The 11788-nt window shown below is 51.1% G+C and overlaps 5 protein-coding genes across 5 annotated transcripts; 2 read left to right on the top strand and 3 right to left on the bottom strand.

The window, feature by feature from the left end:
* Positions 1–15: 15 nt before the first annotated feature.
* On the bottom strand, positions 16–2171 carry BO72DRAFT_409138 (L-glutamate gamma-semialdehyde dehydrogenase). The gene is made up of 4 exons (XM_040942396.1): positions 1815–2171; positions 1289–1761; positions 290–1236; positions 16–237 (listed from the first exon to the last, which is right to left on the bottom strand). Exons 1-4 carry the CDS (start codon positions 1953–1955, stop codon positions 65–67), a joined length of 1734 nt encoding a protein of 577 aa, XP_040799100.1. The 5' UTR covers positions 1956–2171; the 3' UTR covers positions 16–64.
* A 379-nt stretch (positions 2172–2550) lies between these two features.
* BO72DRAFT_487812 (uncharacterized protein) lies at positions 2551–3589 on the top strand (the record flags this gene model as incomplete). The annotated part of the gene is made up of 2 exons (XM_040948001.1): positions 2551–2837; positions 2890–3589. The coding sequence occupies exons 1-2, from the start codon at positions 2695–2697 to the stop codon at positions 3587–3589; spliced, it is 843 nt and encodes a 280-aa protein (XP_040799101.1). The 5' UTR covers positions 2551–2694.
* Positions 3590–4381: 792 nt separating this feature from the next.
* BO72DRAFT_450187 (uncharacterized protein) lies at positions 4382–6837 on the top strand. Its single transcript, XM_040945192.1, has 10 exons — positions 4382–4862; positions 4931–4944; positions 5003–5075; positions 5124–5455; positions 5518–5661; positions 5711–5925; positions 6009–6206; positions 6278–6305; positions 6395–6510; positions 6613–6837. The coding sequence occupies exons 1-10, from the start codon at positions 4696–4698 to the stop codon at positions 6697–6699; spliced, it is 1374 nt and encodes a 457-aa protein (XP_040799102.1). The 5' UTR covers positions 4382–4695; the 3' UTR covers positions 6700–6837.
* Positions 6838–8095: 1258 nt separating this feature from the next.
* Positions 8096–9458, bottom strand: BO72DRAFT_498551 (cAMP-dependent protein kinase; the record flags this gene model as incomplete). Its single annotated transcript, XM_040948783.1, has 4 exons — positions 8096–8815; positions 8923–9047; positions 9121–9213; positions 9281–9458. 4 exons carry the CDS (start codon positions 9456–9458, stop codon positions 8096–8098), a joined length of 1116 nt encoding a protein of 371 aa, XP_040799103.1.
* Positions 9459–10001: 543 nt separating this feature from the next.
* BO72DRAFT_487815 (V-type proton ATPase proteolipid subunit) lies at positions 10002–11506 on the bottom strand. The gene is made up of 8 exons (XM_040948002.1): positions 11211–11506; positions 11078–11095; positions 11002–11014; positions 10851–10933; positions 10683–10795; positions 10543–10627; positions 10399–10484; positions 10002–10342 (listed from the first exon to the last, which is right to left on the bottom strand). Exons 1-8 carry the CDS (start codon positions 11256–11258, stop codon positions 10300–10302), a joined length of 489 nt encoding a protein of 162 aa, XP_040799104.1. The 5' UTR covers positions 11259–11506; the 3' UTR covers positions 10002–10299.
* Positions 11507–11788: the final 282 nt, after the last annotated feature.

Below are 11788 nucleotides of genomic sequence, written 5' to 3' on the forward strand. Positions count from 1 at the left end.
CTTCATGAACATGATATCGATTTTGTACAAGTATATAACCGCAAAACCACCAAGCTTATTCCTCTTACTCGTTGCTAGGATACTTGAATCCGGTCAAAGGGAAGAACTCCTCCTTGATAGTCCGTGGGCTGGTGAACCGCAGAAGAACGTTGGAGCTACCTGCCTTATCGTTGGTGCCACTGGCACGGCTACCACCGAACGATTGCTGGCCAATCAACGCAGCCGTAGTCTTGCAGTCTATGAGAAGGTCAGTAAGAAACTCAAGGTATAATCAAGGCAGGAGACTCACTGATGTAGAAGTTGCCAGCGGAGTACCGCAGGGTATCCTCGGCTTCACGAATGGCCTTGCGATCAGCAGCAAACACGGCGCCGGTCAGAGCAAAGCCACCGCCGCTTTGGTCAACCTTCTTCAGGATAGACGACCATTCGGCATCGGGGTAGACGTAGACTGTCAATACTGGCCCGAAGATCTCGGTGTCAAACAGAGGGTGGTCAATGTCCTTGGCCCGGTACACAGTGGGGTGAACATAGTATCCAGTGGAGTCATCATAGGTACCGCCGGCAAGCAGCTCTAGCGAGGAGTCCTTGTTGCTAGCATCGATGACCGACTTGATCTTCTCGAAAGATGCCCGGTGAATGACAGGTCCCATGAAGGCTCCCAAGTCCTCCGGTGAGCCGATGGTGATTTCATCGATCTCGGACTTCAATTTAGCCAGGAACTCTTCAGCCCGTGATTCAGGGAGGTACAGTCTCGACGTGGCGGAGCACTTCTGGCCTTGATACTCGAATGAACCGCGAAGAGTGTGGTATACGGCGCTAGTGATGTCGGCAGTGGGGTGGACCAGGTGAAAGTTCTTGCCACTGGTCTCACCCACGAGCCGAGGGTAGTCCCTGTAGACCTTCTTGCCTATGTTGGCACCGACTTGGCTGTACAAGGACCGGAAAATATCCGACGAGCCAGTGAAGTTGAGACCCGAAAACTCGCGATGGTTCAGGATCGTTTGGGTGATTTGTTCCGCATCTCCAGTGACAAACTGAATAACGTTGGGAGGCAGCCCAGCCTCTAGGAGAATCTTATATACGATCTCGCTAGCATAGACATTTGATGGGGAAGGCTTCCAAATCACCACATTGCCCATCAAAGCTGGGCCGCTGATCAGGTTGCCGCCAATCGCAGTGAAGTTGAACGGGGACACTGCGTAGACAAATCCTTCCAGAGGCCTGTAGTCAACGCGCCTGGAAAATAGTCAGCAGCAGATCATTGATCAGGGAATCTCGTCGAACGTACGTCCACATCCCATCCGTGCCGCGGTCAGGCTGCTTCTCCAGCAACTCCGCAGCATAGTTGCAGTTCAGGCGGAAGAAATCAGCGAGCTCGGCAGCAGCGTCGATCTCACCCTGCCACACATTCTTTCCCTGGCCAAGCATCGTAGCGGCGATGAGCTCATATCGGTACTTTCCAGCCACAAGCTCTGCGGCCTTGAGGAAGATTGCGGCACGATCCACGAAGGGGGTGTTCTGCCATGACTCCTTGGCCTTGAGAGCCAAGTCGATAGCTTCGTTGACTTGTGCGGGACTGGCCAACGGGTAGTTGGTGAATGTGGTAGCGTGTTCTGCGGGAAGCGGCTGGTCGGTTGCCTTTGAGACGGCTTGCGCCTTGCCATCGATGTATATTTGGCTCTTGAGCGGTAATTGAGATTTGAGTTCCTTCAATTTCTCCTCAATTTTGGCTCGCTCGGATGAGCCCTTCACATAATCAAGCTGGGCAGGTTCAGCTTCTCGTTTTCGATGTTCGCCATGACGAGTCAACTTACATTCGGCTCATTTCGAGCGGCTGGAAGTCGGAAAGGAACGGTGGCAGCACCGCGGACCTGTGTGCGGGAGGTGCGTGCAGCACGGCGCACTAGAGAGCGCATGCTCGGCGAGGGCTGAGAGACAGAGAGTTTGAATGCCATTGTGATGAATTTAGGTGAAGGGAGAGGAGAGAAGGTGGCGGTGGTAGTGAGGAGGTAATCGTGAACACCAATGAAGATGCAACGACCATTGGCGATGCAATGGGATTCTTATGCCTCATGATTCTCATCTACCGAGCCGGAGCTGATGTCAATGGATGTAGATCCGAGGAGAGAAAGTGGATCAGTTCGGGGACGCAATCCGTTGGTGCAGGAGGAGGTGAGAAGGTGAGGAGAATGCGGGGAGTCCAGCCGAGGTGGAAAGAAGTTAACTTACCTTACAGCGGGTAGACTAACAAACGGCCTCAGATCCCGCTAATACCTTATCAAGTAATGCATGCATCTACAGCTATCAGGCATGATACGATGACACTCTCGATCAATTGGTCTTATCTGATGATTGACAACACAAAAATCAAAAATTCATCATCCGTGTCCGAATTACACCTGCATTATACCATTGACTAAGTCTCCCTCATTCGAGCTTGTCATGACCAAGTCACACATGAATTCAACTTGTAGTCCAGGTAGTGCAGCCAGAGGGCACCATGCGTAGCTTAACCTTCTAATTCTGTAGTCAACTTTCTACGGAGTCAATCTTGACACTCTGCTAGGTCTATCACTCTTTCTTGTACACTACAACCGCTCACAGTAGCCCCTCTGTTTAGATCAGAAACCCAAGAATCTTATCGTGTGTGCGCCTTCCTTGTTTCTCATACTTCTCAGAAATCAGAGCTTCACAATGTCACCAGATCGTTCAACTTTACAGCAAAACTTCCATACCACCAGATGGAACAGCGAGTTACAAAAACACCTTGCTGGGGATATTGCTGCCGGTGTAATATCAGCTACATTCATCTCCCCAATTGTTACGATCATTGACCGGTCAGTCACTCATGATTGCGAAAATCTTCTGGCTGCTAACACCACCCGTTAGGACGATTGTTGAAAGACTCGCATTGAACCGACCACTATTGCGAACACTGGGTGTCAACGCAGTCTGCTCCATCTTTCAACCTCGAAAATTCTACGTCTCAAAGCCGTTTTTCATTGTCTGGTCACTATACGCAGCTACCTATTGCACCGCAAATATCACGGATACCTGCATCCACCATCTTCCCTCCCTCACCGACAAGAAATCGACGGCGAATCTCGCCGCGACGCTAAGCTTCTTGCCCACATATGTCGTGAATGTATATCTGGGGATCATGAAGGATGTCAACTTTGCTCAGTATTATGGTCGTTCGAGTACCGCCGTTGCAGTCGGTGCTCGCGTCCCACGAGCAGCATATATGTCCCTGTTGTTCCGGGACAGTGTCACCATCTTCAGCTCATTTAACCTGGCGCCATGGATGGCCTCATCCGTCCCGGATTGGGTTGCGACCGGGCCGCACACCAAGGCCATGATCACTCAGCTAGTTCTGCCTGCTGCCGTTCAGTTTGCCAACACTCCACTACACCTCTTCGGGTTGGACCTGATCGCCCGACCCCAGAGCCAAGGATTGGTGGAGAGGTGGAGTCGGGTCCGACGGGATTGGGCTTCTTCATCAACCGTCAGGGCTGCAAGGGTCCTGCCGGCCTTTGGAGTAGGCTGCATAATGAATACCGAGCTACGAGACCTGGTGCACCACAGTTAGCCATAATAGATACCGCGTTCAGCCAAATACAGGGAAACTACGCTTGATAGACATGTCCGAAATCGCTAAATAAAGGCCATGTAGTGGCAAAAAGCCCAAGGATGTACGAATCATGACCACTCGATAAACATCTGTCGTGAGCAGCTTCATTGAACGGCGGCTACGCTAGCCGTCGCTGGGTCCCTACAGCAAGGGAACTGGAACCTCCTCATCCTCCGAATTGAGGAAAGTGCGGGGAAATCATAACCAGGAGAGGGCTGGGCTTATCTCTTTCGTGAAGGCGCATGCACTAACCTCATGTCCAAGGTTTGACTATCCGTGGTTGCAGCCGTCCATCCGCAGCCATTGACATACAACCAACCATGATTGACAGACCTTAACTAGCTTCGAGGTCAGTATCGGCTCAGTGGCTGAGTATGCTTGACCTCGAGTCGAACAAAAACAACGGATTTCCACGGTACCTTATCACTCCAATGTGGAGAAGCCCGGAACCCAGCGGATCCGCTGGAGCTGATGGTGGACATTGCAGGAGTCAGCTTTCAGCATATGTCAAGGGTGCTAATCAAACCGTCCCTCGTCTTATTGGCCGTGATACTCGCATTGGGACACTTCCCCAGATACGCTATGCTTATCCCCACGTTTCCAATCTGTTTACCGTATCAGAATCCTTTGATATGCGGACTAGAGTTATAGCTTGGTCATACCTGTCTACAGCCTCCACCAAGTCCAGAACTGTATGAACATACAGTATCGGTGGTGGACAAAGGGCACCAATTGAAGAGGGCTACCAGTATCCATACGTCATGGTAACAAGGGATACCGGTCGAAGATAACGCTCATGACCCCAGCGATCTCAGATTTCCAGGCTGCACCATGACTTCTTCAGACATAGGTCATGCATACCTCCCTCGTTATCTGCCGGAGAATGCACTTATACCTTTTTGGGACCACTATATCCTAATAAGCCGGTTCTCCCTCACCCTGAAATGAGAGGTGGTGTTATCCTCTCTTTGTGACCTACATAAATCTTCACAGTTAGCACTCGAAGTCGTTGCGCTATTTCTTCCTACTAAGCTGCATTATACTTCTTCCAAACTTGATTGAAAATGGCTGTGAGTAGTGAGTTTGGGACTCTCGCGGAGACTACCGTACCCAATGCATATGACATGCCCCCCGACGAGGAAAAGAAGCAACCTCTTGATGATGCTCCAGAGGAGGACCCTTTCGGTAATGAAGAGTGTGCAGAAGTCAAATATCGCACACTGGGGTGGTGGTAAGTCTTTGCCTGTTCTCGATTCTTCATTGTAACAGACTGGGCTGACCAGGGTAACCTTCATACAGGCGCTGTGGAATACGTGAGACTTGCCTGCAGTCATTGCTTTATCCAAGATATTCTAACACCGAGATGCGCAGTCATGGTGGCAGAGAACGTATCGATAGGGATTCTATCTCTTCCCTCTGCTGTTGCAACCTTAGGGCTAGTCCCGTGAGTCGGCCGTTACCACGCCAAAGACTGATCACTGATCCTTAGCAGCTCGATTATTCTGATGATCGGTGTATCGTTCATTGCATGGTATACGGCGTACCTCATCTATCAGTTCAAGATGCGATACCTCCACATTCATAGCATGGCAGATGCCGGCGAGGTCATCCTAGGCCGATTCGGGCGCGAGCTGCTGGGAGGCGGCCAGCTACTCTTCTTGGTGTTTGTGATGGCCAGCCATATCCTGACTTTCACTGTTGCCATGAATACGATCACCGACCATGGTACCTGCACCATTGTCTTCGGTATCGTTGCGCTGGTTATCAGCTGCATTGGAAGTCTACCGCGGACTATGGGAAATGTGTATTGGATTTCCTTCGCATGTAAGTCATATCCCAGTCCCACTCCTACCTCGAGCGGGAAGAGAACTGAGAGCATGATGAAGCTTTCCTCAGCATCGCCATCGCGGTCATCGTGACCATGATTGCCGTTGGAGTGCAAAACACAGGCCACATCCATCTCGACGCTGTTACACACCACAGCTTCAAGACCGAGTTTCTGGCTGTCAGCAACATTCTGTTTGCCTACGGTGAGTTTCCCTTCTTCAAGCTGCACAGTACGCCCCTGACAACATACAGTGGGCCATGCGTCCTTCTTCGGGTTCGTTTCCGAGATGGAGCAACCCCGGGAATTCCCCAAATCCATCGCCGTCCTCCAGATCATCGACACCTCGCTCTACATCGTCAGTGCCGTCGTGATCTACCGCTACGTGGGCGTCGACGTCGCCTCCCCAGCCCTGGGCTCGGCAGGACCCGTCATGAAGAAAGTAGCCTACGGCCTGGCCCTCCCAACCGTCAGTCCTCCTCACTATCGCACGAATCTCCACCCCGACAACAAAGCTTCAAACCGCTAACATCGAGCCCCCTCTTCTTGCAGATCCTAATCGCCGGCATCGTCAACGGCCACGTCGCCGCGAAATACGTGTATGTCCGCCTCTTCCGGGGCACGAACCACATGCACGAGACGACGCTGCTGTCCAAGGGATCCTGGGTGGCCATCGCCCTCATCCTCTGGGTGGTCTCATGGGTCATTGCCGAGTCGATCCCGATCTTCAACGACCTGTTGAGTTTCATCGTATGCATCACCCGCCTCTCTGATACTTTTCCACCCCCCAACTAATCATCATCTGTCCTATCCTACTCTAGACCGCCCTCCTCGGCTGCTGGTTCGCCTGTAAGTCCATATCCCCTACCCCCCAGCCCTCGACCACCCATCCAAACCCACGCAGCATATCCCTAACATGACCCGCAACAAACCCACAGTCGGATTCCCAGCGATCTTCTACTTCGTTCTCAACAAAGGCCACTGGTTCTCCTCGCCCTGGAAAACCTTCCTCAGCGTGATCAACCTCTGCATCTTGGGGATCGCTTTCGCGACGGTACGTTGCCTGCTTTGCCTGCCCCCCCCCACCCCCGCCGCCCTTTTCTTGCTGTTCAAACCGCACGTCAACAGTCCCTAACACGACGTAAATCCATCACAGTGCGGCCTAGGCCTCTACGTCTCCGGCGACGCGATCAGCAGAGACAGCAATAACTCCGTATGGACTTGTGCCAGTAACGGGGTTTGAAGCTTGGGGAATTTTTGGGGGAATTGTCATGTTCGTCTATCACTTGTTGGGTTGTTCTTGTTTTGGTTTTGTTTGCTGGATCAAACTGGAATATTTGGTTTTTACCTGTTGCATGGTGTATGTAGTTAGGGGTTTGCGTATATTGGCTTGTCTGAATCCGATGTTTTTATCATTTCGGTCTAACATGTCTCTTGGGTGCGCACCAACGCAAGTTGATGGACTCGTTTTTTTGTGTAAGGTTGAGGTGCTATATCAGTGGTTTGTTGTTTGCTTCAAGTGCGACTTGAATTGAATTGGATTGCATTGTGCTAGTCGAACTATAGTTCAAGTTTGCTGTATGCCACGGTAAGAGCTTATGGAGATGAACGTAGACGGGTGAGCCAGATCAAGTGGCCTGAATTGAGTCACATTCACAACAAAGAGTTTGCATATACATCGTTGATTCATCAAACATTGGCGCCCGTCTGCCATTCTCCTCGGTTTTGGGTTCATTTCATTATACGCGATATGGCGTTTATATAATTATATTTATCCAAAAACAAACATTTTCAAATGATCTCAAGTCATGACACATGCGTGAGTAAGGAAGGGAGATTGGGTGAGGTGGGGGCGGAGATCAAAAGCGTAGCCTCGTGGGTCGCATCATATCATTATCAAGCGGAGAATGGAGACATGTTTGTCAAGGTGGAAGTTTCGCAGGCGTCGCGGCTGAGCCTAAGAGGCATCTTGCTCATTTCGGATGGGTACGACTGGAAATTGTGGTCAACGTGAGGAGAGGATTCCCGGCGCTGGGTCCGCAGTTTTGGAGCTTGAGGTTGACAGAATAGAGAAACGGTCGTACAGATGGAAACGTAAGAAAGAGAACAAAAGGTCGAGCACCATGCATCGTCGAGTATCAGCTTCAGACATAGGCTTCAACCAATTTGATCCTTGCGCCTGGTCTAAATTATTTGCTGAAACGAAAACGCAACAAAGTCTCTCCATGCGCTGCGCCGTTATTCATGGTTCTGGTCAAGTTAGAACCTCGAAAGATGATCGATGATTGCGAAAGTCCCAAGGCATGTCATGAGGGTTTAATGCAGAGGCAAGGGCTGCGATTGTAATTGCGATGCGTTGGGCTGCCAAGATCATACTCATCTAGTAGGATGAGAACAGGGTGCATGGAGCAAGACTGGACCCCGTCTGGAGCACCAAGTGGTCCGGACTTGGCACCCGGGGCATTATTTTGATTGCCATGTTTATGGCATATGGGGCACAGAAGCCGAAGGAGTGAGGCTGCAGACCTGGGTGGCCTAGGTGTGTGCTGAAACACAAAAAGCACCAATTCAGGGATGGCGGTGCAGGTCAAAGCTGATCTGGTTCACACGAATAGAGCTGGTTCAGACTGTGGTATCCTTCAAAAATCAGCGAACAGCGGTTCATATTTGTTCCTCATGTCGTCAGAATAAGGCGTCTGGTTCCGCTCGTCCGGATCAGGATATTCCTCGAAATTGCCCGTGTCAGCAGGATGGTCGACTCGTGGGATTATAGGTCCCTTAATACGACGGTACCATAAGTCGTCCCAATTGATGTTCTCAAAGAAAGGATGCGCTTTCACTCGAGCAGAGCCCCCGGAGATGTATCCTAACCGCTCCGTCGGATTAGTCTTGCAAAGAAGGGAGATAATATTCTGCGCAGCGGGCGACATATTTGGAGGGTATCGAATGCGGCCCTCGACAATCTGCTCGTAGATGCGCATTGGGTTTTGATCCCAGAAGGGAGGCTGTCCTACTAGGAACTCATATATGAGAATCCCCAGAGCCCACCAATCTACCGCAAGACCATGCCCGCTATTGTGAATAACTTCGGGTGCAAGATATTCTGGCGTGCCACACAGCGTGTAGGTCTCGCGGTCTGCGATTTGCTTTGCAAAGCCGAAGTCAACCAGTTTGATGTGTCCATCCGCGTCCAGAAGGATGTTCTCAGGCTTCAGATCGCGATAGACGACACCCTCGACGTCATGAAGAAACTCGATCGTCAATGCAATCTCAGCGGCGTAGAACTTGGACGTGTTTTCGTTGAAACGACGTGCGCGCCTGAGGTAACTGAAAATTTCACCTCCGGGGCAATAGTCCAACTATGATGTTGTCAGAGATCACCATAGCATGAGAAACACATTCCGCAAGATCTCAAAGGTCCAAATTGAGACTCGAGGGTGTAGGTATCATGGGTAAGCAGCCATACCAGCATGTAGAGGTGTTGGTCATCGGAGAAAGATGCTATTAATGTGGTTACGAATGGATGTCCGGAAACGTCCGCCAGAGTCTTCCGTTCGTTGCGCACATGCTCAACTTGTTTCAGCTTTATGACTGTAGAGGGCAAGAGACGTGAATATCAGCTTCCAAAATTGATACGATTCGAGACATCAGAAGGGAATATTACCGTCCGCTTTCCTGAGCATTTTGAGCGCGTAGACTTTATCCTTTCGGTGCTGCTCTTCCTTCAACTGCACGAGCCATACACGAGCAAAGGTACCTAAAGACAAAGACACCGCCACCGTCAGACACCGGTTAGGCCGCGCAAGCGATGAAGCTTAGCTTACCGGTACCGAGTGTCTTCAGCAGCGTGAAGTCATTGACATTCAGCCGACGAGTCGAGATGCCTAATTGTTTCTCCTCCGGGCGGCCTGAGATAACAAAGGGACTCAAGCGTCTCTGATGGGGCGGTCGCACCGAGGACACCACGTCCTTTTCCCTTTGATGAATGTCGTCGGATGCCATTTCGGGTCGGAGGAAAGGGGGAGATGCGCTTTGGAATTCGTTAGGATGTGAGGGGTCGACTAATCCTGCAGCCATGAGCAGGGCAAGAGTTTCATATCGCGGATGGCCGCGGGGAGTAAGTGAGATAGATAGATAGTGAGATAAGAGGGGCAGCAATTGAAATTGGAAGAGCTAGTTCAGCTGCAGTCCTCCTTCTATAAGCGACCGACAAAGGCAAATTGGAGTGGGAGGGGAGAAGATGATGGAATTTGCCCCGTGGGATTATCGATTGGAGCAGCGGGCGCAGCGCGGGAAGACGTAAGTAGAAGAAGAAAGAGTAAGTTTTGGCGGGGAGCTTTTCTGCTTTCTTTCTTCTTTGGGTGAGGGAAGCCATGCGGCAGCACTAAGTAATCTAACTACTACGGCAACAGAGAGAGGCCTCTGACGTTACCGCCAGGCGGGGCAATTCGACATCACCACCTCACCACCTCACCACCACTATCATCCTCATACTACTAGGTACTCATGATGCTAATTTATTGTTAATAAACCCGTTAAATCAGTCGACTAGAAATAATCTTGAGGATTGCATGCTTGCTGTTTAGACATCTAAACCAAGTACTAGTACATCAAAGCCGCACACTCCCCTGGCCACCACCATCTGAGGCCACCACTGACTATGAATATCATGGGTGCATGTGAAGTCTAACGCATTCGGATTCAGGCTTCGGTCTGGTAAGCCCGCCCAGAGTGCGTCCTACTCGAGTTCACGAGGCGTAGTTAGGGTTGGAGGGAGTTGACCCGAGCGAAAACGGTCAACAAGTGCGGAAAGAGAAATGGGATCACGACCAGCCGAACTCCTCTAACCGGAGCTCTTCGAGTTGAGGATAAGACCAACAATCAACCTATCACCGTCAGCGTACTGTCTACTTCTCCCATCGGTCCTTGCACCAAAACCTACCCATAAAGACCAAGAACCTCGCCGAAAATGAGGATCAGAATCATGCCGACATAAACCCTCGATTGTTGCATGTACGCACGCACGCCCTTCCAGAGTTATCAGTAGCTGCACGAGGTAAGACACAAGTCTTCGGCTGCCGCTTACCGCATCTCCCACAATTCCAATAGTGTATCCGGCAGCCACGCCTGCGAGGCCAACCGATAATCCAGAAGCCAAGTGCATGAATCCACTATATAGCCGTCAGTTTGTCGTTCTGAGAGTATTTGCTTGCAGGCCGAGCATACGTGTAGAGACTCATGTTCCGGGTCGGGGGAGGGTCCATATCACCGGCGATAAGGACGGCGATGACGAGGCCATAGACGGCGATGATACCGGACATGACGACGGGGATCAAAGACTGCATTGGTCAGCTCGACTGCTCATCCTGGAACCGTAGATGGGGTTCTCCATGCCTTCATAATCAAATCAGGACGGAAGGTTCCCACACCGGCGATACCGATTCCAGATTTGGCTGTTCCATATGCTGCTCCCAATGCTGTAATCAAGTAAGTCAATGCGCCGGCCCCAGTCGATCCATTCCGGTGAAAACCCAAGGTCACATACATCCGAAGATCATCTTTGTCACAATGGTCATTAGTGGGCGGTCACAGGTCACGGGCATTGTTCACGCGATACTCACAGCCGATGCAATTCCTGCCTGTAAGTGTATGTCATTAGCTATGAATGACCATGGAGGTATCCGGAGCAGCCAGGGCAGGCCACAGCAAGTATGCCGTGTCGTAGGAGTCGATTCAAGATTTACAGCGACTTACAAAGGAGAAGAATGGAGCGAACTTAGGAGAGAACTCGCTGTCCGCCATGGTGCACTGATGCGAGACACCGCAAGGTTGGGGGAATCGACGGAAGGTGACAAGTAACAGGGTGGGTGGCTTGGAGGCGATCGGAGTAAGGTAAGGACTTGCGGGAAGAAGACCGTATTCCAGTTGAGTATGAGCGAAAGGGGGATCGTAGAGTGAGCTCGAATGAATACACTGAGAGGTCTTGCCGTGGACCGGAGGTCGAAGGTGTGATTTGTAGGTCAACGGAGGAGAGCCAAGTAAGTAGAGGCAACACCAGCTCCAGGTGCCGGTGACGGAAGTTGTCCGCTTGGGCCACCGTACTCCGTACTTCAAACTGAACTAACTGGTCAGTCCCATCTGGGTTAAGACTGACATGTGCCTGGTTGACCCAACAAACCACTGGGAAACTCTCTGGTCAACCGTGGACCTTTGGTTAACCTCTGGTTAACAGTGCTCCGTACCACTAAAACTGCTAACTTCTTCATTCACAATCCACTCCCACACCCACATCCACACCCACCACCATCACCACTACTCCTCCTCCCCTCCCC

Source organism: Aspergillus fijiensis, assembly GCF_003184825.1.
Source record: "Aspergillus fijiensis CBS 313.89 unplaced genomic scaffold BO72scaffold_42, whole genome shotgun sequence".
Classification (NCBI taxonomy): Eukaryota; Fungi; Ascomycota; class Eurotiomycetes; order Eurotiales; family Aspergillaceae; genus Aspergillus; species Aspergillus fijiensis.